This window comes from Aquarana catesbeiana, linkage group LG04 (genome assembly GCF_042186555.1).
Source record: "Aquarana catesbeiana isolate 2022-GZ linkage group LG04, ASM4218655v1, whole genome shotgun sequence".
NCBI classification, from domain to species: Eukaryota; Metazoa; Chordata; class Amphibia; order Anura; family Ranidae; genus Aquarana; species Aquarana catesbeiana.
Window position 1 is genome coordinate 678,097,461 of NC_133327.1, and position 27,065 is coordinate 678,124,525.

General features: G+C 45.2%; 2 protein-coding genes across 4 annotated transcripts in view; both read left to right on the top strand.

Annotated features, from left to right (window-relative positions):
- LOC141141037 (epoxide hydrolase 1-like) overlaps positions 1 to 27,065 on the top strand; it is a 50,281-nt gene that overhangs the window by 89 nt on the left and 23,127 nt on the right. Inside the window, exon 2 of one of the 2 annotated variants that reach the window (XM_073628699.1) lies at positions 86 to 191. In XM_073628699.1, coding sequence (XP_073484800.1) covers positions 163 to 191 — 29 coding nt within the window. In that variant the 5' untranslated portion in view covers positions 86 to 162. Of the gene's footprint in view, positions 1 to 55; positions 192 to 27,065 lie in introns of those variants that run through there. The other variant, XM_073628700.1, reaches the window with a different exon arrangement.
- LOC141141036 (epoxide hydrolase 1-like) lies at positions 86 to 26,468 on the top strand. 2 transcript variants are annotated; one of them, XM_073628696.1, is made up of 9 exons: positions 86 to 191; positions 5,424 to 5,628; positions 9,900 to 10,080; positions 10,870 to 11,097; positions 11,281 to 11,410; positions 14,711 to 14,925; positions 22,119 to 22,227; positions 22,354 to 22,479; positions 26,203 to 26,468. In XM_073628696.1, exons 1-9 carry the CDS (start codon positions 163 to 165, stop codon positions 26,408 to 26,410), a joined length of 1,431 nt encoding a protein of 476 aa, XP_073484797.1. In that variant the 5' UTR covers positions 86 to 162; the 3' UTR covers positions 26,411 to 26,468. The 2 variants fall into 2 exon arrangements, with proteins under 2 accessions (XP_073484797.1, XP_073484798.1); XM_073628697.1 differs by lacking the exon at positions 86 to 191 and adding an exon at positions 3,163 to 3,232.

Genomic DNA, 27,065 nt, shown 5'->3' on the forward strand with positions numbered 1-27,065 from the left:
TCTGTAGTTGTGTGATGTGATCTCTCTCTCTCGGGGTTGTCGATATTTTTAGTTTATTGTTCTATTTCACCTTTGTCTTACACAGAGGCGGAGAGATGAGAGGCTGACGCTCTATTACCCAGACAGCCACAGGATAAAGTCCCATCAGATCAGGAAGGCGACATGTGGAGACAAGTCCTTGAGAACGGCAGGTAAGGGGAAAGACAATGTAACAATCTACAGGAAGATCCACTTTACATTGTTACATTGTAGTCTGTGGGTTTCTTCTTATAGATAAATACATAATAATATCTCCTGGAGGTGTACATTGTTGAGTTCATGGTTCTGGAAGAGGACAATTCTCCGTCAGGTTCATCCTCTTCCAACCTGCATAATTTTTGGAATAGAGGAGGACAAACAGTATTTCCCCCTATGCAGTTTTATTCAGTATGACCCCTTGGGGGGAGGTGGGGGGGGGAGAGATAGAGCCTCTTAATCCCTGTACAGCAGCACTCAGACTGGGGGAGGAAGGCTCAGTACTTGCTACGAACAGTTTAGGAGATATTTACCATGTACGCTTGCGCCGTTTTTTCAGCAGCGCGCCGTGACCGGCAGATCCCGCGCTCCAGCCAATCACAGCGCCGGAACTTGCGAACCCGGAAATAGCTCTGGGAAATCTATCGCTGGTCACAGAGGTGTGCGGGCCGCTACAACTGCTTTGATCTAAGGTAAGTATTTCATAATGAGCTAGTATGCGATGCATACTAGCTCATTATGCCTTTTTGTCTTACAGGGTTTGTTTCTTTTACCTTTTATTTTTTCCGGGTTTACAACCACTTTAAAGAGGAAGGAAACCCTGCAAAGTAAAAGCATAATGGACTAGTATGCATCACATGTTGCACTTACCTGCAATCGAAGCCCGCAATGTATCCGTTGGTGGCCGCATCCATCTTCACCCCTCTTCCTTCTGGGGCCGTGGACTTCAAGTCTGTGACTGCCTGGAGCCGACGGTCACAACACGGGCTCTTTAGGAACGGCACAATCGTACCCTTTCTTCAGTGCGCATGCGCCGATGATGTCTGTGCAAGCGTATCTGGTAAATATCTCCTAAACCATGCAGGTAATAAGGCTTAGTGCCGGTTCACATAGGGGCGACTTGTCAGGCGACCTAGTCGCCTGACAAGTCGCCTCCCGTTCTATGCTACGGAACCGTTCTAATAGGAGCGACGCAAGTCGCTCCGACTTAGAAAAAGGTTCCTGTACTACTTTGGGGGCGACTTGGGGCGACTTGCATAGACTTCTATACAGAAGTCGTTTTGCAAGTCGCCTCGGAAGTCGTTTGCAGGTCGCCTCGCTGAGGCGACCTGCAAGTCGTGCCGCCCCTGTGTGAACCGGCACTTACCTGTAGGTAAAAGTGGTGTAACTAGGTTTACAACCACCTTAACTGCAACAGAGAAAAGTCAGATCCCCAAGTTGTTGAAGGAGAAGCAGCACAAGGAGCCAATCAGTTGGGCTGCAAGGAAGGTGCATGCTGATAGAAGGAGAGAGCAGAGTGACAGAGAGTTGAGCTCATGAGCCTGCTGCTTCACCTTATTTTTTCCCATCCAGTCACAGTCTGAGGAAGGGACAAGACTGGTAAGGGTTACTGAGAAGAAAGATCAGTTCTCCAAACTGGCTGTGCCATTTGGCAGAGGTGTAAAAAAAATCAGGACTCTCAGCCAATGGCCCCTCCCTCATATGTATTTTATCTGTGTATTTGCTGATTTCCTGGCGTTCAGTTTCCAGTAATTACAACTGTTCTGAGAAAATTCTCCATTCCTTTCAAATTCTATTAGGCCTGAAAATGTTAATATAAAAAAAAAAAAAAAAAAAAAAAAAAAAAAAGAGGCCCCTATCACACAGACTGAAAAACTGACAGGCGGACCCGATTGGACCCTCCAGTCTCCCCTATGGAGCGGCAGATATCTGACCGTTTTAATAATTCTGCATCAGTCACAAGAGAACTATAATATAATTATATAATTGGGGGAGAGCGGGCCCCTAAAACAAGAGGAATACGACTTTGGGTCCAGTTTTCAGAGGAAGTTCTCTGTTAGCCCAAGTAACCTTGGTGGTCCCCTGGAATAGTCTAATAAAGCAGTGGACTCCAACCTCAGTCCTCAGGACCCTCAACAGGTCATGGTTTCAGGATTTTCTTCACCATGCACAAGCGCTTTATAGCAATATCGATGGCTTAGTATTTCTGACAGCTATTTTATCTAAGGGAAAGGACTAAAACATGGCCTGTTGGGAGGGTACCTGGGAACTGAGGTTGGGAACCACTGATCTAAAGAATGTAAGAAGATAAGAGTGCCAAGGACATAATGTAAGTCCAGTCAATCTTTACTGCACATAAGAAAAACCCAACGCTTTTCAAGGGCTCAACACTCCTTCTTCTTCATGGCTTAAATGGTGACAGTAAATAGGGTGTGAGAAGACTGAGTCAGACGATAGAGGGTTCCGGTGGTGGTTTGAGTGTGCCTAGGCAAAAGGAAACATCCCACTGTTGCCACCAATTGTGACGGATCCCGTCCCACACTCCGCTTGAGAGCTTCCGTCAGTACACTGCTTCCTCTAATCTGGACCTTCAAATATCAGATATTACAGCCCATATATTGTAACTAAGAACCAGATGAGACTAGCTCAGTTACATAGTTTGAACATTGAATGATTTATTGGACAAGTATACAGCCTTTTTATACACTTTTTAACACAAGGGGTTAGATAACGAGGTAGGGCTGACTGATGGCTACTCCCCCCCCCCCCCCCTTTTAGCAACTAATTAGCTGACAATGATATAATTAGCATGTTAACCACTTCAATACCAGGCACTTATACACCTTCCTGCCCAAGCCAATTTTCACCTTTCAGCGCTGTCGCAATTTGAATGACAATTGCGCGGTCATGCTACACTGTACCCAAACAAATTTTCTATCATTTTCTTCCCACAAATAGAGCTTTCTTTTGGTAGTATTTGATCACCTCTGCGATTTTTATTTTTTGCGCAACAAATAAAAAGACCAGAAATTTTGGAAAAAAAAAAAAAGTTTTTCTTTGTTTCTGTTAAATTTTTTTGTAAATAAGTATGTTTTCTTCTTCAATGACAGGGACTGATATGGCTGCACTGACGGGCACTGATAAGGCGGCACAGATGAGGTGGCACTGATGATGGGCACTGATAGGCGGCATTGATGGGCACTGATAGGTGGCACTCGTAGGCGGCACTCATGGGCACTCGTAGGCGGCACTCATGGGCACTCATAGGCGGCACTGATGGGTACTTATGGGTGACACTGATGGGTGCTTATAGGTGGCACTGATGGGCACTGATAGGTGGCCCTGATGACACTGATGGGTGGCATTGCTGGGCATCACTGAATTTTTTTTGTCTTATAATGCTGCCAGTCAGTGCCCATTTATGGGCACTGATTGGCATTGATTGGGCATATGTTGGCACATGTGAATGGCCATGGGGGATGTACTTGGCCATTCACATATTCACACATGTGCTTCCCTGGTGGTCCTGGCGGCTTCCCTGGTGGTCTGAAGTGGGCATTCGAGGGTGGGCTGTGCTGATAAACAATCAGCACAGACCCCCCCTGTCAGGAGAGCCGCTGATCGGCTCTCCTCTACTCGCGTCTGTCAGACGTGATTGAGGAAAAGCCGATCAATGGCTCTTCCTATTTACATCGTGATCAGCTGTGATTGGACGGCCGCCAGAGGCTCTTTACTGAGATTGGTTGTGCGGTGTGTCAGACTGACACACCGCACAACCAATCGCCGCAAAACGCGCCCCCACAGGTGCGCGGCGGTCATATGACGCCCAGTCAGGATAACTGAACCACTGCCTAGCCGTCATTCAGCCATAGGCCGGGCGGGAAGTAGTTAATTAACGCAGCACTTAGAGTGGTTGTACACCCTGTACAACCACTTTTACCTACAGGTAAGCCTATATTAAGGCTTACTTGTAGGTGCTTGAAATATCTCCTAAACCTCCACAGTTTAGAAGATATTTAGAAAAAATCCGAGCGCTAATGACTACAGCGCATGCGTCAATGTGTATGGTGCCTGCGCACCTTAGAAAGGGCACATCGTGCCGTTTCTAATAGGGGTCATGCCGTGACTGGTGGCTCCTGCGCGAATGCGCGAGAGTGATGTCACGTGACTCCGACCAGTCACAGAGCCAAGTTCGTGGCCCCCGGAAGGAAGAGGGGTTGAAGATGGACGCTCGCTGCTAGAGGGGACAGCAGTGACATTGCAGGCTTTGGTTTCAGGTAAATGACACATAATGGGCTACTATGAATGGGCTACTATGCTATGCATAGTAGCCCATTATGCTTTACCTTTGCAGGGAAATAAAGAGGAAGTAAAACCCATCAGGGTTTACTTCCTCTTTAAAGCAGCCTGGGTGACCAGACTGCCCGGCAACAAGGGTGAAGCTTATTAAACAGACAATAGCAGGCGACCTCCGTAGCAAACTGTCCGGCTCCAGAGGCCAATGTGGCCAGCTCTTTCAATGAACATGCATAGAACAGAATTAAACAAACTAAGAATTGTCTTTGGGCGAATCCAAGAAAACAGTCTCTCAACAATGTTAGAAAAAGAGAAATATAGCAATAACAAATATCAGCGTGAATGTGGGCAGAAAAGGTCCCTGCAGCCAGTGTCCACGACAGGGTGAATACTGGACAATAAATTGTAAAGAAAAGGGATCAAGTGGTGCTTGTTCGGGTTGCTGGTATAGCAGTTAGACTGGCAAACCAGATGAGCACCACTTTATCCCTTACCTTTACAATATGTTGTCCAATATTCACCCTATTTTCTGGCATTTATCCCTGATGAAGGGTAAGTGAGCCCTTAAGCGTGTTGGCTTTTTCTTCTGACTTCATCTCATGTGTAATAAAGACTTACTGGACTCACATTATACTGTATCTTTGGCACCTCATCCTTATCTTATCCTTCATGTATTCATGGAAGGTACTCTCCCTTAAAATCCATAAAACCTTTTACATAATTTCTATTCTCTATTTCCCTCTAAACTGTCCACTTCTCCTTTTATATTAAGTGATGCCAACTGGATTTTTATGTAAATTATGTCACTCTGTTCCTTTACAGGTTGGCCTTCAAAGCCAAATGAGAAACCACTTCATCAACTTTACTTTACAATATGTTGTTGAGTATTCACCCTATTTACTGTCAGCATTTAAGCCCTGATAAGGAGGGAGTGTTGAGCCCCTAAACACATTGGCTTTTTCTTATGACTTCTCATATCCAATAAAGATGTATTAATCTTAAAAATCCACCAAACCTTGTACATAAAATCTATTCTCTATGTCCCTCTAAATGGTCCATTTCTCCTTCTATAGTGGTTAATGTTGAAATTCAGTCTGTCTGTTTCTTTACAGGTTGGCCTTCAATGAGCACTGGCCGTACAGCGCTCTGGTTCCAGCTGGGATCGGCGGTGCCGCACTTTGCTGGCTATTATGTGGACGCCAAAGGAAGACTATAGACATGGGGGATGGGTGGTGGGGACTCGGAGAGAAACCCACCGAGAGGGAGGACACCAGAATCGGTCCATTCAAGGTGGAGGTATCCGAAGATGTTATAAAGGTAAGAAATGGAACAACTAATAGAAAATGGCTTTATTGGGCTTCATAAGCGGGAAATCAGTGCAAAGTATTGTAATCGATGATTGTGGGAGCAGTTCAGTTTGGACGGAATGGCTGAATTTAGGACAGGGTGGAAGCTATGACAGGAGGAAACCTTCTGATAAACTTGTTTTTCAAGTTATAGTAAATCTCTGATATATATATATATAATTGGAATTTCCAGAGCACCTGTCTGAGTTAACTCCTACGCTGACTTGACTCGGGACACTGGAAGTTCTGCAAACTGGATAGCTGGTGCACAAAAGTGAGAAACTGCAAAACTAAACTGCAAAGAGTGCAGGAAACTTTTAACAGTAAATGTTATACGCTGTTCTAAGAAGTGTTTTTGTGCAAAAGCAAATTGCTTAAAGAATTGATTCCTTAATAATGTGTTAGTGACGCAACTGTGAATATATCACCTGTGACGTAATTGCAAGTTATATGTATGCTGTTAAAACCTAGAGCAGGGGCATTTGATTAAATGGCGTGAGCTAAAATTGTGTGTCACGCCGGCCGGTGTAAATTAAAGGGTTTTTTTTACCTTTAAAGTCTGTGTCCGGAAGTTATACCTGTTTATCTCCCCCTTTATGATAACTTGACAGCAGTTATTTTTCATTATTTTGGCTGAATGAAAGCTCAGATCTGATCTGATCAATAGTTTGTGTCTCTGCCCCTCCCACAATGGTGAGATTTCCTGCAGTAATTTGTGTCTCTGCCCCTCCCACAATGGTGAGATTTCCTGCAGTAGTTTGTGTCTCTGCCCCTCCCACAATGGTGAGATTTCCTGCAGTAGTTTGTGTCTCTGCCCCTCCCACAATGGTGAGATTTCCCTGCAGTCGTTTGTGTCTCTGCCCCTCCCACTATTGTGACATTTCCTGCAGTAATTTGTGTCTCTGCCCCTCCCACAATGGTGAGATTTCCTGCAGTAGTTTGTGTCTCTGCCCCTCCCACAATGGTGAGATTACCTGCAGTTGTTTGTGTCTCTGCCCCTCCCACAATGGTGGGATTTCCTGCAGTAATTTGTGTCTCTGCCCCTCCCACAATGGTGAGATTTCCTGCAGTAGTTTGTGTCTCTGCCCCTCCCACAATGGTGAGATTACCTGCAGTTGTTTGTGTCTCTGCCCCTCCCACAATGGTGGGATTTCCTGCAGTAGTTTGTGTCTCTGCCCCTCCCACAATGGTGAGATTTCCCTGCAGTAGTTTGTGTCTCTGCCCCTCCCACAATGGTGAGATTACCTGCAGTTGTTTGTCTCTGCCCCTCCCACAATGGTGGGATTTCCTGCAGTAGTTTGTGTCTCTGCCCCTCCCACAATGGTGAGATTTCCCTGCAGTAGTTTGTGTCTCTGCCCCTCCCACAATGGTGAGATTTTCCTGCAGTAGTTTGTGTCTCTGCCCCTCCCACATTGGTGAGATTTCCCTGCAGTAGTTTGTGTCTCTGCCTCTCCCACAATGGTGAGATTTCCTGCAGTAGTTGGTGTGTCTTCCTCTCCCACAATCATGAGATTTCCCCAAATAGTTTGTCTCTGCCCCTCCCTGTCTCTGCCCCTCCCCACAATGAATATATGTTCTGTAGTAGTCTCCCATTATAAAGGAATCTCTCACCATTAAATTTGCCAAGTATTATTTATTCCCTATTACCGAAATAGCACTGGTGGGGGAGGGGGTGACACCTTTACTTGGCCTAGTAATAGTTGCAGATGTGGGACACAGAAAATCAGTTAAAGAGGGAGTCCACCTAAAAAAAAATTATTACAAGCCAGCAGCTACAAATACTGCAGCTGCTGACTTTTAATAAATGGACACTTACCTGTCCCAGGGTCCAGCGATGTCGGCAGCCGAAGCCGATGAATCGCTCGGCTCTTGGCTGCTGCCGCCATTTTCTGTGAGGGAATCAGGAAGTGAAGCGTTGCGCCTTCACTTCCTGGTTCCCTACTGTGCATGCGCGAGTCGCGCTGCGCGTCCTAAGTGGTCCCCGCTATCTCCTGGGACCTGTGTGTTTCCCAGGAGACAGCGTGGGGGGGGGGTGTTGTGGGAAGGGGCGTGACAGAACACTGCGTCTATCACACAAGCTGATCTTGGAGGAGGGCGGGACTTTCCTCACAGCGCGGCCAAAGTTTTCACACTTAGCTTGGAGACACACAGCGGGAGATGCCCGCAGACTGTATGACATATAGTGAAGGAGGAGGAAGGAGCGGAGCGCTGCGCTGCAGCCACAGCTTGGCCCAAAGCGGCCCCAGGGCAGGCAGCCTACCGATCAAAAACATTTTGATTAATCAAGGAATTAATCGTTAATTTCCGCAGCCCTAGTCTATTTACTCAGCACAACCTCATCTTTTTTATATTTTAGCAAACATTTGAGTAGTATATTGCATATGTGTGCCCTAAAGCTAACGGTAGTGTATTTTTTTTTAAATTACATTTTGCTCTCACGTAAACTGTTGTGCTAATATTGTTAGACATAAAAAAATGGAACTACCAGGGTGTCTGCTTTCACAAAATGATATAATGTTTTGGGTGTTAAGTAATCTTCAGGCCTAAAATAATTTTTTTTTAACTTGTGTGTAAAAACGCAAAAATGGCTCTGGATTAAATGATGAGTCCCTTTTAACAAACATTTCGGGCAAACTGTTTACTATCAAATACCGAGAGAGGAAACATCTGACATTCAGCATGCTCTCTTGAATATGAAGCACTCTTGTCCCTAGAATAGGGCTACAGGTAAATTCAGATGTGCTGGGTGGTAGCCAGCCTGGCCAATTTGTAGTGTTTAGTGATTACATGACTTTTGTTTAATTCTATTCAATTGTGGCTTCTCCCTTTTGTCAGGTGTAGGTGGCACTGTTGCCTTTGACATTTCAGTTATGTATAAACATACTTTTCTCAGCCAATCATATTTTCTGTGATGCATGCTGGGAAAAGCTATTTAATGGAAGGAAGTCAGGTGATCAGGGTCAGTCTTCCCCAGGGCTTCGGCCTGGGTGGATGTGTGTACAGTTCCTGGCTGCTAGGCCTGAAGCCTGAGGCTTATCCAGATGGCTGCCGGCTGCTAGGCCTATCCGAGGCCTATCCGAGGCCTATCCGGGTGTTTGAGTTTATGCAGAGAAAAGCCTGTCAGAGATCCGGAAATGGTTCTAGAGGGATGGAGTTGTAATGAAGCACAAGAGGGGAATCTTCATGTAGCTGGAGGCACTGAAGTGGCTGGGAGGACTTCAGAGAGAACTCATCCAAGGGAATCTGAATGTGGAGCTGTGAGTAAACTTCAGTTACTAGAGGTGACAGCATAGGCGTGCGCAGGGGGTGTGCCTGGGCACACCCTAATCACCCTGCGTGGCACAGATTCTCCCTGCTGATATTTCACCAAAGCCCCCCAGCGGGGCTCCTAATATTTTTTTTTTTTTAATTAATAAAAAAGTAAAACAAAAATTAAAAAAACACTGACACCATCCACTGCCCTACTGACAAGTCCAATGCTCTACTGACACCATCCACTGCTCTACTAACACCGTCCATGTTTTAAATAATTTGGGGTGCACACCCTAATGCAATAGGCTGCGCACACCTATGGGTGACAGCCTGTCCCCTTCAAAGTACAGATGTGCTGGTTCAGCTTAGAGGCTATTTTTTCTGTACTGCTGTCTACCTCACCTCACCTATTTTTGTCTAAAAAGTCCGCCAACCTGCCTGTTGCTGATCTTTATTAAGGGTGGCCTGTGCCTGATTCCCTCTCTCCTACATTTTTCCTGTTCTGAGGATTAAACTTCTCTTTTGTTTAAGCATAAAAGTGACTGGCGCCCAATTTCTTTCTTGTTCATCACCCACCATGCCCACAAACCTGAACCCTGAGAATGTATGTCAGCCATCCCTATCCTTGGTAGTCACCATCAGACTCCCAGAAAATCGGGGTAGGAGCTACAAATACATAAAGCAAGCATGTGATCAAGGATTGTTCATGGACTGTCTGACTGGTTGGAAACTTGGCGCTGAGGAGTCAATAATAAAGGGAAAAATGTATTTACAATCTGGTCTATTAGGTGGTGCTCTGTATCCTTTTAAACTATAACGCTGGAAATCCGTCTAAGGTTCCATCCCCGGAACCTATTATAATATGAAATCTGAGTATTATAGGGCTGGAGAGTAAGTACGGAGTTCAGAATCAGTTTGGAGAATCTCAGGTTAAAAACTAAAACATTGAATGACATGAATACTGATGTATTTGTTGTTTTCCTATTCTAGGACTTTCATGATCGTCTGGACCGCACCCGCTACTTCTCCCCTTTGGAGGACTCCCAGTTCCATTATGGGATGAATAGCGAAACATTGAAGAAGGTGGTCTCATACTGGAGGAATAAGTTTGATTGGGGCAAACAGGTGGAAATCATCAATAGATACCCCCACTACACCACTAACATTGAAGGTGCGTTCCTTTTATTTTTTTTTATTATTGGGGGACGTATTCTTTCAATGTTGTGAAGATAAAGAAATGTTAATGTAGAAACGTGGCTGAAAATATGAAGTCTTCAACTTTTGTACATTATAAATGGAAGAGCCATGTGCTCGCTAGAAAAGGGTAATACATACCCTGTTTCCCCGAAAATAAGACCTAGCGTGATTATCAGTGATGGCTGCAATATAAGCCCTACCCCCCCCCAAATAAGCCCTACCCTGTTTCCCCGAAAATAAGCCCTACCCTGAAAATAAGACCTACAAGGACTTTAACTAGGGCTTATTTGGGGGGTAGGGCTTATATTGCAGCCATCACCGACAATCACGCTAGGTCGTATTTTTGGGGAAACAGGGTAGGAGTGAACAAAGAAGGATCTATACAGTGTATAACAATACCCTTTTTTTTTTTTTTTTTTTTTTTTTTTTTTTAAGAAACCGTTTAGATATAGATTTCCTCACTGTTAAAAGAAAACAATAGACTCTATATAAAACACCCACAACGCTCCTTCTAGCAAAAGACAATGTCATCCTCACCTTTATTGTACATGACATGATGGAGCTCAGAATTTGCAACTTATGGAAAAATTGAAGGTACATTTTTTTACTGAAAATAAAAAAGGACACAGATGATGCATAATAAAGTTCACAAATGGGCCAAGTCTGCGCTAAGGGATGCCGGTGACCTCATGCTCCACCATTTGCATTAATACTATTCCCTGGTTGCACCTCTGTTTCACACAGTTTTGTGTGTCTCCTGCAGGACTGAACGTTCATTTCATCCATGTCAAGCCTCCAAACCTCCCTGCTGGACAGAAAGCCATCCCTCTGCTGATGGTTCACGGATGGCCTGGTTCATTTTTTGAATTCTATCGCATTATTCCACTTCTGACTGAGCCAGGAAAGCATGGCCTGGACCCCAACTTCACATTTGAGGTCATCTGTCCCTCTATTCCTGGATATGGCTTTTCAGAGGCACCACATACGAAGGGTGAGTTGCTTCTGTGGGTAAAGATGAAGTCTTTGTTATCAGGAATCGTAGAGTGAACCAGATTCAGGTCCTGATATCAAATCCATACAGCCATCTAAAGCTTGCTTAGAAATTAAATTCTGGAGGGTGATTGGGGCTATTGCAGGAAAGCACAATTGTATATCTAAACATTTCCCTGCACAGGTTTTGATGCCATTGCTGCGGCACGAATCTTCTACAAGCTGATGCTGAGACTGGGATTTAGTGAGTTCTATCTGCAAGGAGGAGACTGGGGAAGCCTCATCACCACCACCATGTCCCAGATGAAACCAGAGTAAGTGCACTGGTTATAGCTCTAGAACTTGTGAGGTACAAAGCTCTCCTTCATCTAGATTCTTATATAATCCTGGAGATTATAAATTCTTTAGTTCTTCATCATCAGAGCCTGGCTTTATCTGTAGAATTTGTGAGCTATAAAGCTCTTCTTCATCCAGGTCAGCCTTTCTTAACCTTTTACCAAATTACTATATCTACAACTCATGATACTATAGCGTAATACAGTGGGAGGAATGCTCCTTACACTTGTCATTAGGAAGAATTCCCCCCTTACAGAGAGCTAAAAAGATCAATGGTGTCTGTAGGAAACATATCCAAGAGGCAGAAATTGCTCATTGCTCAAGGAACCCCTAGCAACCTCTGGAGGAACCTTAGGGGACCCTGGTTGAGAAACCCTGATCTAGGTTCTTATATAAATCTGGAGATTATAATGTATGTTCTATAGTTTTTTCATAGACATCAGAGCTTAGTTACAGTTCTAGAGCTTATGAGATATTAAACTCTCCTTTACATGGACTCTTATATAAATCAGGAGATTATATGTTCTATAGGTCTTCATCATCAGAGCCTAGTTATAGTTCTATAACTGTGAGATATAAGTCTTCATTTCGATTATTTTATAATTTTGGAGATCATATGTTCTTTAGTAGGGATGGGGGGAACTGCCCCTGGTTCGGTTCACACCAGAACATGTGAACAGAAAAAAAATTTATGTGAATATGCAAACCCTTAAAGTCTATGGGACATGAACATGAAAAATCGAAAGTGCTCATTTTAACCACTTGCAGACCAGCCGGCGTCATTATACTGCGGTAGGACCTCTTAAATATGAGATCTGGGGTCAAAAAGACCTCAGATCCCATACTTACACTAAAATGCAATTTACACACATACCCCTGCTACACGGTATGTGTGTGTGTAATTTTTTATATATATATAACACTGCCTGCACTGTATATATAGTCTACACTACACTGAATATAGTGTGTGTGTGTGTGTGTATATATGTCTCTCTCTCTCTCTATATCTATATCTATATCTATATCTATATCTATATCTATATCTATATCTATATCTATATCTATATCTCTCATCTCTAACTAACCTGCCTCTAATTAACTTCTCTCATTCATAACACTATATACGGCCACCATGTAAGCATCCTTGTATAGTTTTGGACGTGGACTTTGCCCCCCGAGCCATGATTGGCTAAAGACACCCTGCCTTTGGCCAATCATGGCTCTCACAGCAGAGTGCACTGTGATTGGCCAAAGCATGCAGGTCAGGTGCATGCTTTGGCCAATCATCAGACATCAATGCACTGTGATCTCGCACTATGGGGCATTCTGCGGCGCTCGAATTTGCCGCGAACGCCCCATAATGTTCGCTATTCGACGGACATCGGGACATCCCTATTCTTTAGTTCTTCATCATCAGAGTCTGATTATATATCTGGAATTTGTGAGATATAAGGCTCTTTATCTAGGTTCCAGTAAAAATCTGAAGATTACATGTTTTATAGTTCTTCATCTTAAGTGATTGGTTATAGTTATAGAACTTATATAAAGCTCTCCTTCATCTGTGTGTCAGGAACCATGAAACAGACGGAGACAGAAAATGCAGTAAAAAAATCACACCTTTTAATAAAGTGGTAAAAATTGTACAAATAGTAAACGTAGTCAAAACATAGCCAGGGTTCAGTAGCCAAATCAGGTAGTCAGAACAAGCCAGGAAATCAGGAAGCCAGAGATCAGCATAGTCGGAGGCAGCAGACAGGATCAGGAACCAGGAGGGACGTCAGCCAGGCAAGTCTTCAACAGGAACACAGCAGAAAGTCTCTAGATATGTTGACCAAGGCGAAGTTGCTGAATGATGAGCCAAGCAGTTTAAATAGCCAGAAGGGGCTGGCTGTGGGCTGGACTGAAGAGCAAGAAATGAACACCAGGTGAGCCACTGTGGAACGATGAGTGCTGTCAATTAACCGACAGCTGAGCACTGAGAAGTGAGAACTGAGCCCAGCCCTGACACTGTGTTCCCTTAAAAATCTGAAGATTATATGGTCTTTAGTTCATCATTATCATCAGAGTCTGGTTTTAGAGCTTGTGAAATATAAAGCTATCCTTTATCTAGATTTGTAAAGCAGAACTATAGGTAAAATCTTTTTTTTTAAATTTTGGATAGAGCATCTGTGTCTCATTTGCGAGATTTACCTTCACTTCCTGTCCCATAGCCTAACGGGAAGTGAGAGGAAATCCCTGCAAGTTGAGATATCCTTGGGGACCCCCCAGCTAGTGTCCCCGTTGGAAGATTTCCCCTCTATTACTTTTCTGGGAATAACCCAAAATTTGGTATTTCCTTTTACTTTCAATGATAATGGTAAACAGGACAAATAGAGAGGGTGAATCTCCTTAATGGGGACACAGACAGCAATAAAACGGCTGTTTTAATCCCTCTCCATCCTATCCAAAAGTTTAAAAAAAGCTTTGCCTTTAGTTATACTTTAAATTAATCAGAAGACCATATGTTCTCTAGTTTTTCATCATCAGAGTCTGGTTAAAGCTCTCCTTTTATCTAGGTTCCTATATAAAATCTGGAGAGATCACATGTTCTATAGTTAACAGAGCTTGGTGATAGCTCTAGAACTTGTGAGAATAGGCTTGTGCACAGGGTATGCCGGATGTGCTTGGGCACACCCTAATTACCTAATCGCCTAGTGCTGATTAGCATTATCCCTCTGTGTAGCAGTGGGTAGATGGTAAAGCTCTCTCTTAGCGGCTCTGCCACAAGAGTAGTGCTTACACACTCCTCTTTCACTGTGTCAGCAGGGAGATCAATGTGCCGGGATAATATATATGTAGACTCACACACACGTGTGTTTGAGCTTTGGGGTGCACACCCTAATGCAATAAGCTGCGCACATCTATGAGTGAAGGGAAGGCATGCAAACAGAGTGACGGCTTGTCCCTAGAGCAAGACAACCTTACCAGGGTCAGTGTCTCCATTCCAATAAAACCACAGGTCAACAAATTGGTGAAATGGTACAGAGACAGAAGAACTGGAGAAGCCTAAAAGAGGGTTGCCTATCTTTTTCCCCATTCCCTTATAGATACAGCAAAAGCATATACACCCCCCCCCCCATGGATGTTGTGCAGTAGATGGGCTGATGAACTAAATTTCCCCAACATCTGAGTCAAAGGACACGGTTCACATTAACTTACTGTGTCCTCAGGCTATCTACAACGAACTTGGAGTGTGATAAGAGTACAGACTGTGTGAAGCATTTCTCTTTTTCTTCCAGGTCAGTCAAAGGACTCCATCTGAATATGTTGTTGGTCAATAAAGGTGGGTTAGGAATGCTGATTTCGCTGCTTCTTGGGCGCTACCTGCCATGGTTGGTGGGCATGACAAGTGAAGATGTCAAGCGCGTCTACCCATACTTTGAGAAGAATGTGTACGCCATGCTACGAGAGTCTGGATACCTCCACATTCAGGCAACCAAACCTGATACTGTAGGTAAATAGCTTTATATTATCACATATAAGTCTAAATTTAAAAAGTGAAGACTAACCAATGTATCCCATGTATAGGCCGATCTGCACCTCAAAACTGCAGGCGTAGAGTAATTGGCCCAATATCAGCAGGACAGCTGCAATTTATACCTGACTTAAGCCTAGTACACACGGGCCAAACGTCGGCTGGTTCAATAGAGACCGGCCAACATTCGGCCCATGTGTACTGCAGCTGGTCCGACAGAAGCCGGCCGGACGGCTGACCTTTGTCAAAGGCTCATGACCAAAAAAGGTCTGCCGACCGACTCTTGACTGTTAATACAACAGCTCCGACCAGAGCTCTCAGATTTTTTTTTTTTCTCCTTCAACCCCATTCACACTTGTGCGACCTAAAAATCCTAAAAGACCTAAAAATGAGTCCGACTTTGTTATGACTTTGTTGATGCTATTGGAAGAATTTATACTGGACTTTATAGGCACTGAGATGCACAAGGTTAAAATAAAATATTTTATTACAAATCAATTAAAAACCGAACAACCAGACAAACAATGTTTAAAAAGCTTTGGACAGCCCATACACCAAAGAGTTTATTCCTGAATAGTCATAGAAATGTCCTAATTAAGGCGATTGACAATGTTCTATCAGGCTTGGTGTAAGTTGGTCACATCGTGCAGTAGCTCAGCTCTACGTGTTGCGCGCATAAGCGCTTCTTCAGGAGCTTAGGCGTGTATTCTATATAGAATGGAAGGACAAATGAATCTTAAGCCCGGGTTCACACCTATGCGAATTAGATGTGCGTTTCTGCACATCTAATTCGCATAGCAGGAGAATGTGACTGCCTCCCTATGGAGCCAGTTCACATATCTCCGGGGCGGCTGCGGAGTGCGTCTTTGGCACCGTTTCAGGGCCGAATTCAGGCATAGAATTGGCCCTGATTCGTCCCTGAAACGGGGAACAGGGACGCACAGCGCTCCTGTGCGATCTGCAGCCCGGTATAGTGTGAACCCGGGCTTAAAGAAAGACTGGTGTATATAAGCAAAAAAACAAGTATTCAGATAACACATACTGACTGTTCATCAACCTGCATACAAGGACTGTAAGACCACAAACCCAGTGCAGAAAGGGCAATGTTTGGCAATACACAGATTGTACCCAGACGAGGACAAAACCGTCCCATGCTAGTACAGTGTTTCCCCAAAAATAACACCAGGTATTAATTTTGGCTACAAAAAACACACTAGGGTTTATTTTCAGGGGATGTCTTATTTATTTACAGTATGTACAAAAAACTGTCCCCTGTCTTCTCCCCCCTCTCCCCCTGTCAGCTCAGGAGCCAGATTTATGATATTCTGTAATCCCAAAAACAAAACCTTAGTTAAGGTCCTTGTAAAATCATGTAATCCATTCTGTAAAAAGATTGTATAACGTGCAGTGTGTCTCCTGTAACTTTATTGTGAAAAATACCTTATTTAGAGCGTTGCTGGGCGCTCCATGACCCGCTGAGCTCTTTTTCCCCGCTCCGAATACTGCAGAGGGAGGGTCCAAGATCCCCGCTGACGTCAGCCCCGCTCTGAGCACTGCAGAGGGAGGGGCTGATGACTTCAGCCGGGAGAAGAGCACTGACAGGTCACGTGATCGCCCAGCGGCGCTGTAAATAAGGATTTTCTCCACAATAAAGTTACACAAGGAGACACACTGCACATCATTTTGTCTTTTTACAGAACGGATTACATGATTTTACAAGAACTTTCACTAGGGATTATTTTTGGGGTAGGGCTTATATTTTTCAGCCATCCCCAGAAACGCTACGTTTTATTTTCGAGGTAGGGCTTATATTGCAGCCATCCTAGAAACGCTAGGTTTTATTTTCAGGGTAGGCCTTATATTGCAGCCATTCCAGAAACTAACACTAGGTCCTATTTTTGGGGTAGGGCTTATTTTCGGGGAAAAACGGTAATTATGACCATCAAGGAGAATGTGCAACAAACCAACAAACTTGCATGCAATTTTTATAAGCAGACTGATAAGGTTTAGACTTACAATATGAACATCACAGAGGAGTTATTAGCAAGCTAGGTAGATATCCAAGGTGCGGTGGATGTTTCAGATATGTGTCGTCAAACATATGACTCGTCTGTGTGATGAGTGGTAAAAGTATAAATCAAATACTAAGAATATTTAAATGTTATAAAGTATTCTAGGGATAATAATTAAATATGGGGGTACATGACTTGCCCATATTGGTAGGAAAAGTATTGTACCCCAATTCGGCAATCACAATGTAACAAACAGGATGGAGAAAAGACATAGCAAGAGCCTGTAGATCCTGTACAGTAACCAGAACTCCAGAGAATCTGAAGGAAAGTATTCCTCAGTGACTGCAGCAATAGGGTAACAATAAAAACGGATCTATGAGAAAAGAAAACATTCCTGTAACCATAGGGCTATAAATAGCAGCCTTGTTTCTAAACGGTGTCATGAAAGCTACAATGGACCAAACCATTAGACACCTACCATAGGTGTACAACTGCTCCAAAAATCGCTCAGTGTAGTGGTAGTGAAGGTCAGGGGTGGCTCCAGAGTATAGTCTCAGGAGGGGCACTGCCAGGAAAAAAGTTTTTCTCGTGGGCAATTTATCGGGGCAATGGCTGGTGTTGGCGCTTCAATCATCACGGCACCATGGATGATATGGTGTCAGGATGATTGAAGAGCATTATTTCTATCATTACATTGTAATATAAAATGAAATGGTTCAACTCACCGTAATGCAGAATCAGTGGGAGCCCCGAGTGTGTCACTTGCCATGTTGCCTGTCACCAGATTCAGATTGTCACTTGCCATGTTGCCTGTCACCAGATTTGGATTGTCACTTGCCTGCCACAAGGTGCAGATTGTCACTTGCCTGCCACAAGATGTGGATTATCACTTGTCATGTCACTTGCCTGCCACAAGGTGCGGATTGTCTGCCTGGCACAAGGTGCGGATTGTCTGCCTGGCACAAGGTGCGGATTGTCACTTGCTGTGTCCCAGAGTAAAGGCAGGCAGCAGAGAGATGATGTAATCTCTCTGCTGCCCGTGGCTGCATAGTGAGGGCGGAACTGCGGTGATGCAGGGCGGGCGGTGAGAGATGATGTCATCTCTCTGCTCGCATGCCTGCCCGCTCATTTTCCTGCCTTCCTACTCACCATGACTGACTGCTCCGCTCACCCGATGGGCCCGCTGACTGGCCTGCCGGCCCACTCACTATTTTCTGGGGGGGGGGGAGGGGTGCAATTGCCCTGCTGCCCCGCCCTGGATCCGCCCCTGGTGAAGGTGTAGTATAAGGCGCCATTGCACCTATTTATACACCCGTTTGTTACGACTTTGGCTTTGACCAATGTGTTCGCTTTGTTTGTGCTCTACAAAGTCTTTAGACCTGTGCAGATTGGAAAAGTTTGTTTAGTTTTTTATTTTCGAACGAATTCCAAATTTTCAGAAGGATTTGAATTTGCATCGGTCAAAAAATTGATTGACCGATTCAAATTCTGTGTGAAGAATAGCTGGTTGTTAAGGGGGTTTTAAACCCTTGAGGTTTTTCACCTAATGCATTCTATGCATTAAGGTGAAAAACCTTCTGTATTGCAGCACCCCCCCCCCCAGAGCCCCCCTTTTACTTACCTGAACCCAATCGTTCCAGCGACGGGAACGAGTACAGCAGCTCCAGCCGCTGTCTCGGGTCCTTATTGGATAGATTGATAGCAGCAGGAGCCATTGGCTCCCACTGCTGTCCATCAAATCCAGTGACATGAGAGCCGGGGGCGGGGCTGAGTCCTGCTGTCTGTGTCAATGGATGCAGCAGCAGGACCCGGGAGCACGCCCGCACATGTGCCCCAATGGAAAGCGGCTCTCCGTAGGGGCACTCGAAGAGGAGGAGCCAGGAGCGCCGCGGAGGGACCCCAGAAGAGGAGGATCGGGGCCACTCTGTGCAAAACCCTTGCACAGAGGAGGTAAATATAACCTGTTTATTATTTAAAAAAAATAAAATAACGAACCTTTAAAATCACTTTAAGGAGGGGGTCGGGAAGCCGGCCCTTGGGCCCTTAACAACTGATGACTCATCAGCTATCAGCGGGTTTCCCCACTGACAGCTGAATGTAAAAAAAAAAATAAGAAATGAAAAAAATGGCGTGGGGTCCTTGCTCATGCATACTAAGCTCTTCAGGTCTGGTATGGAATTTAAGGGGAATCCCACACCATAACTAACAAAACATGGCGTGGGGTCCCCCCCCAAAATCCATGCCACGTGCCCTCAACATAGGGGGGTGTTTTGGGGCAGGTGGGACTCTCCTTGTTAATGGAACAAGGGCCTCTTCCCCACAACCCTGGCCAGTGGTTGTGGGCAGGGCCGGGACAAAGGGTGGGCAGGAGGGGCGGCTGCCCTGGGCACTGTAGTGTCATGTTAGGTGGGGGGCACCGCAGAGAGATTGGGGGGGAGAGGATTTGTGTTGGTAAGAGGACGGACGGGGATAAGAATTACAAAGAAAAAATTTAATCCAGATGGCCGCACTCCAATGATAATATCTTTGATGGTAAAAATCCATACAACAAACGATGACGTAGATCGCTAACATGTTTCACACTGTAACTACTGAAGCTATGAGTAAGCACCAGTAGTTACGGTGGGAAACATGTTAGCAATCTACTTCATCATTTGCTGTATGAATTTTTACCAATAAAGATATTATCGTTGGAGTGCGGCTATCCGGATTCAATTTCTCCTTTGTATGCCATTTGCATACTGAGCCAGCACCTGCACCTGATGGGGGAGGAAATCTTGTGGATCAGACACTTGGAGCGGGGTTTTCGTGCTGGGAAGGGGATTTCAGAAGGGGCAGCTTAGATTGGGAGGAGAGGGAATTTATGCTTCGGAGGTAGGCATGCAGATTAGTGCTTGATTTTTTTTTTATTGGGGGGGGGGGGGGGGATTTTTGCTAACATATAATGCTCACACATCTTGTGGGGGGGGGGGGGGGGGGCGCGCTCTAGATAAACTTGTGCCAGCACTAGTTGTATTAGTTGTGGGGGTCTGTGGGCAGGGGGCTTATCGGCCCCCTGATCCCGCCCCCCCCCCCCCCATGTAAATGATTATACCCCTACTCACTCACTAAAAAAGTGTAAAAAATAAATAAAAACACAACACAAGTTCAAGACAATTCCTTTATTTAAACCAAATAAATGTCCCCCACTGTAGATCTATCGTCAATTACGTCGCCCTCCGTCACCGCCAACCTAAAAAAAATTCCCTCAAAACCTACGACACAGACGAAGGGGATTGACATGATGGGTCATACAGGTCTTCACATTACTCCTGGTTGTTATAATGGGTCATACAGATCCTCACACTACTCCTGGTTGACACAATGGGTTATACAGGTCCTCACACTATTCGTGGTTGACATGATGGGTCATACAGGTCCTTACACTAGTCCTGGTTGACGTGATGGGCTCATAAGATTCTCACACTACTCCTGGATGATGTGATGGGTCATACAGGTCTTCACACTACTCCTGGTTGACATAATGCGTCATACCGACTTCATGCTACTCTTGGTTGACATGATGGGTCATACAGGTCTTCACACTATTCCTGGTTGAGGGGATGGGCTCATAAGGTTCTCACACTGCTCCTCACATTACTCTTGGTTAACATAATGAATTCTACAGATTCTCACACTATTCTTTTTTTTATGTGATGGGTAATTAAAGGTCCTCACTCTAGTCATGGTTTGACGTGATGGGTCATACAGGTCTTCACACTACTCCTGGTTGACAAAATGGGTCATTAAGACCTCAAGCTAATCCTGGTTGACATAATGGGTCATACAAGTCCTCACACTATTTCTGTTTAACATAATGGGTCATACAAGTCCTCACACTAGTCCTGGTTGAGGTAATGGGCTTGTAGGATTCTCACACTACTTATGGTTGACATGATACAGATCCTCATATTACTCCTGGTGGACATGATGGTTCATGCAGGTCCTCACACTACTCCTGATTTATGTGTTGGGTCATTCAGGTCTTCACACTACTCCTGGTTAACACAATAGGTCATACAGGTCCTCAGACTACTCCTGGTTGACATGATGGGTCATTGTCATGGTTCTGCAGTGATGTGTGTCTGTCAGCTTACCTCCTCCATGTGTTTCTTTAGAGACCAGCCACCCTCACCTGACTGTTTAAATAAACTTCCATCAGCATAGTTCCACCCCAGCTTCTAATTAGGAACACTATATTAACCTGGGCATTGCAAGCCAACCTTGCTGATCAACTATTGTGTATTCACTGTGTGTTTGGCTTCCTGTTTCCTGCTTGCCGTGTGCTCTACGTTTTGTCTCTGTTACCGACCTTGGCGTGTTCTTGACTATTCCTGTCTGCTCATGATCCTGACCTTTTGGCGTGTCCCCGACTATCCCCGTTTTGCCTATGACCCTGAACCTTTGGCGTGTACTCTGTTGTTCCTGTCTGCCGTGAGCGTGAGCTGTGAGACCCTAGGGGGGGCGACCTGAAGCCAGACTGCAGTGCAGTCCATCCTCGCCACTAGAGGCTCTGGTGAACACATGCTGGCTCTTGGACTCCGCGCTTTGGGGAATCTATGCTCTAGCTCCCACTGGGATCTGTGTTAGTGATCCAGTAGACCTGCTTCCTGAACCTCCCTGGGTACAATCCACAGCAGTCAGTCCTAGGGTCCATTATCTTAGCGGTGCACTTCCGACTCCTACAGAGTGCATCGGTCACGTGGTCTCAATTGACCTGACAGTCATACAGGTCCCCACACTACCACTGGTTGACATGATGGATCATACAGGTCTACACACTACCACTGGTTGACATGATGGTCTCCTATAGGCCCTCACTGGACACGCAGGTCCTTACACTAATTTTGGTTTACATGATTGGTCATAGAGGTCCTCACATGACTCCTGGTTGACCTGATGAATCATACAGGGCCTCACACTCCTCCGAGTTGACTTCATGGGTCATACTGGTCCTCACACTATTTATGAATGATGTGCTAGGTCATGTAAGTCTTTACACTGTTCCTGATTGACATGGAGGGACATACAGTTTTAGTTACACTAGGCATATTTGACATGACGTGTCATATAGGTCCTCACATTTGTCCAATGTTCTGTATATGTTCTCTCTCTCTCCAGGCTCTGCGCTGAATGACTCACCTGCTGGACTGGCTGCCTATATCCTGGAAAAGTTCTCCACTTGGACCAATCCAGACTATCGAGAACTGGAGGATGGTGGGTTGAACAGGTCAGAAACATCACATAAGTTTACATTATCTTTGGAACAAAAAACAAATGGAAAACTCTCTCCATATATAATATTTCTAGTGAAATAAACTTCTGGATAAATAATTTATAAACGTCTGTGTTATAGGAAATACTCTTTGGATGACCTTCTCACCAATGTGATGATATACTGGGTCTCAGGATCCATCACATCTTCCATGAGGTTTTACAAAGAAAACTTCAGCCGTGACTTCCAGAATAACCCAGCTGCAAAGTATGTAATGAATACATTCCTCACAAAGGAACAACCAATCAATGAGAGAAACAGTGAAATAAAACAATCCGTTAATTAACTTTGTAAGAGTTAGAACCCTTGAGTGAGGCTTTGTTGGTTGTAAGTCTTGATATTGAATGTCCACTTTATATAACAGAAACAGTTTGCGCAGTACTTTACAATAAAATAAAAATCTAAAAGGGAGGAGCAAGTGATATAAAGGTAATAACTGAATGGAGTTAAGCTGATGGAAAATGTAAAAGTTCAGTTGTTAGATTGAGGAGGGGTAGCCTTCCCTGAAGAGATGAGTTTTCAAAGCCTGTCTAAAGGCTAACATAGCAGGAGCTAGCTGAACGCATTTTGGGTAGCGAGTTCCAGATGATGGGTTAGGATCTGGAAAAATCATGGAGGTGAGCATGGTTAGGGTGATGAGGGAGCTGGGGAGCAGGAGGTCTTGTAGATCGTGGAGTATTGAAGAGGATGGTTTAGTTTGGTATTTTGAGAGAAGGGTGGCAATGTAGTTTAGGACAGAGTTGTGGATGGTTTTCTAATGGTATTTTCATTTTATTTGTTAGGCAAGAGAAAACCAGTGGAGGGAGTGACAGAGGGGTGGCAGAGCGGTTTATATTGTGGATGGGTCTGGTAGTAGCATTCATGATACACTGAAGGGAGATAGTGTAGAGTTACTGTAGGCCAAAGAGAAGGGAGTTGCAATAGTTGAGGTGAGAGATAAAAAGAGAATTAAGTAGAAGCTTGGTGTTTTCATTGGTTGTAAATATTCTTTGGGGGGGTGGGGGGTGTATGGGGGGGAAGGCAGCAATATTTGGAGTGATTGGATGTGGGGCTGACAGGACAGCCAGAAAGGAATCTTTTGGTGAAGACCCAAGCAGCCCAGAAAGAGACTTGCTTACTATGGGATCCAGGTGCACAAAGCAAGAAGAGCTTGTTGGGTAGAGGATCCAGAAACCTAGCCTGGAGAGACTAGGAAGGCAACATCTAGATGAGTTTTTGAAAGGTGGGATAACTAGATGAAAGGTCTTGTACAAGTTTAGGGTGAAAGAACAAAGTAAATAGATAAGAATAATCTCAGCTCTAGAATCTGATTTCCTTTAGGCCCCTTTCACACGGGGTGGACTGCCACTGCGATCTGCTTGCTCAGCAGGGGATCTCTCCACTGATCCTCACTGAGCAAGCGGATGACAGGTCCGTGTCCCCTCTGCTCATACAGAGTGAACACGGACATAGACCGCTCTCCTCTATGGGCGGCCGGATGTAAATGGACAGTTTGTCCATTTACACCCGACTGCCATCCGATCTGCTGGCAGATGGAAATGGATGTAGGCAGGTGTAAATGGACACATGTCAGTTTACACCCGCCACTCCATAGAAAAGAAGCCAGGTTCCGATCAGGTCTGCAAGAAAAAAAGGTGCAGGAGCGTAACTAGAAATCACAGGGCCCCATAGCAAAATGTTGTATGGGGGCCCCCCCTGCAAACAGCCCCCCCCCCACACACACAAAAAAAATAACTAATTATACCAAAAATATGTAGAAGAATACGTATACGTAAGAATACTGAGGAAAAAAAATGTTTTTTATATATTTTTGGGGGATATTTATTATAGTAAAAAATAATGCGTTTTTTTTCAAAATTGTCGCTCTTATTTTGTTTATAGCGCAAAAAATCGCAGAAGTGATCAAATACCACCAAAAGAAAGCACTATTTGTGGGGAAAAAAGGACGTCAATTTTGTTTGGGATCCACATCGCACGACCGCGCAATTGTTAAAGCGGTGCAGTGCCGAATCTCAAAAAGTGCTCTGGTCAGGAAGGGGGTAAATCCTTCCGGGGCTGAAGTGGTTAATACAGCAGTTACTGTGACCAGTGCAGGACATTTACCCCCCCCCCCTCTCCCCCGCAATGCTGCATATTAGAAAAATCAGACAGTCACATCACAGACAGTTCATAATCTTCAGACTGCAGTCCGGCTGTATGGCATCACACTGCATGATGCATCAGCCTAATTTAGCTTGTGCTTGCTTGCTTACTTACCTGTGAAAAAAATGTGAATGTGGACTCTGTCTCTCTGTGTCTGCAATAAAGTGGGTCAGGGACAGTGCATTGAGGTTCCTCCTCGATGGCACTGCCTGGCTCCTCTTGGTTGCAGGCTGCACTACAGTAGCTCGCGACGCTCCTCCCATCGCACCTCTGGCTGAGTAATGTCACGCCGCTGGGACGGGAATGGCGCCGCTGTTCTGTCTAACGTGCAGGACAGGAGCTTGCCGATCCCGAGCCACTCGGCAGTGGGCCCCACTCGGCAACGGGCTGCGGCTGAGGGCCCCACTCGGCAGCGGGCCCCGGCTGAGGGCCCCATAGCGACCGCGGGCCCTATAGCAACCACGTGGGTCGCTAAGGCGGTCGTTCCGCCACTGGATAGGTGGACCCGATCGGAACATCCATGTGAAAGGGGGCTATATTGGGAATCTTTTTTTTTTTTGGCCATAAAAATAGGCAAGGGTCATCAACTAAAGCCTGGTCCACCGCTGGGTTGAATGAAAAAAAAATTGACAGATCCGGTCAGAGCTGCTGTACTAACTATCCTACGTTAGTACAGTGATCTCCCCAGCTGTTCTTTTGTGTTCTGACAGGGGGACGCCAGCCAGCGCTCTCTGCCATTGGCGGTGATTGGAAGCTGGTCGGCAGACTTTTTTGGTCAGAAGCCAGCCGAAAGGCCAGCTTCTGTCGGACCAGCTGCCTTATACAAGGGCCGACTGGCCAATGTCGCATGACATTCGGCACGTGTGTACAGGGCTTTAATAATAGTAGCATAGCCCAAAAACTCAACTGAACCTTTCCTTCTTTCAGCTCATCAAGCTTATCAGTTCCCTATAACCATCATTCTTGGACATGGTCACCTCTGATGGTCTCCAGACTCTTTCATGGTGACCTCTTATGGTGTCTAATCCCTTGGGCTGGGCTCTATGCTTAAAGTGTATTTAAAGCCAAAGCTTTTTTAAATAGTTTTGGAAAGAGAGGGGAATGGTTATAGCCAACTGAATTCCCAGTTTAAATCATCTAAATCAGCTACAGTGATGGCTTGTCTATTAGGGGTGCATGGGCGCTGTCCCCTTATCCATGCATCCAGTTCCTGATCTACATACAAGGGCGCCGGACTATAGATTCCAATTGGTGGGGGAGGGGTGTGTGGTTTTTTTTTTTTTTTTTTTTTTTTTTTTAGCACGTGATTAGAGCCAAAGGCTCCAATAGGCTTAAAAAAGTGTGGGCTTGGGGCGCGGGGGGGTAGTGCCGCCACTGTGCTGTAGTTTGCCACCCACCCCCCCCCCCCCAAAAAAAAAAAAACACCAGCCGCCACTGGCTAAATAAATTCTAAAACAAAAGGTGTGCAAAATCTTATTAGTTGTTTTCTGTGCAGTAGAAAAGCCTTTTCATCTGCCAGCATGATGAAGAGAAGGGCCCTTGCTCTCTGTGTGGAAGCAATGGTCCCTTTGCAGAGGTCTGACATTCCCCCTTCTGCGTCTGCTGACTGCAGAGCTATCAGTCTAAGCTAATGCTCCCTGCAGAGTGGAGAGCTCTTGTTCTGACTCAGCAGGGGGCATATCGGACCTCTAAAAATTCACTTGGGCTTTAAGGCCCCTGTTGGTTTTTCTAGTTTGGTGAATTCATACAGGTACTGTACCATGTGAATCTGATATCTTTGTATTGCAGGACCCCTGTGTATGTTCCCACCGGCATTGCTGCCTTCCCATGTGAGCTGGTGCACACCCCCAAGGTATGGGCTAAAGGAAGATTCAAGAACATCGTCACCTACAACTACATGCCCCGCGGGGGGCACTTTGGTGCTTTCGAGGAGCCTGAACTGCTCGCCCGTGACATCCAGCAATTTGTTTCTAAGGTGGAAAAAGGAAAAAAATAGAGGATAGGACCTGTAACTCCACATGTGCTGTTTAATAAAAACTTTTTTTTTGTAAATATCCCTTTGTGTCACTGCTCATTTTTTGAGTGGAAATGTATACAAAATGCCAAAAAATGTCTACATGTTATAGCTTAACTCCATGCCGAAAAAAAGACCGTTAACCACATGCTGACCGCCCTGCCGTCGATTGACGGCCGAAGAATGGCACTCCTGCTCGCTGTAGCTGTACGGCGGGTGCTTTAAGGAGTATAGGGGGGGCGCATGCGCGCCACGTCACTAAGGAGCCGATGCGCGTGCACGGCGGCCGCAATGTCTGCTGGGCACCTGCGATCGCTCCTGACAGAGCGAGAACAGGGATTTGTGTGTGTAAACACACAAATCCACGTTCTGTCAGGGGTGAGGAGAGCGATCTGTTGTTCCTAATGCTTAGTAACAACAATCGGTCTCCTCCCCCAGTCAGTCCCATCCCCCACAGTTAGAATCACTCCCCTAGGAAACAAATTTAACGCCTTGATCGCCCCCTAGTGCTAACCCCTTCCCTGCCAGTGACGTTTATACAGTAATCAGTAATTAGTTGATCGCTGTATAAATGTCAATGGTCCCAAAAATGTGTCAAAAGTGTCCGATCTGTCCACTGCAATGTCGGGAGTCTGTT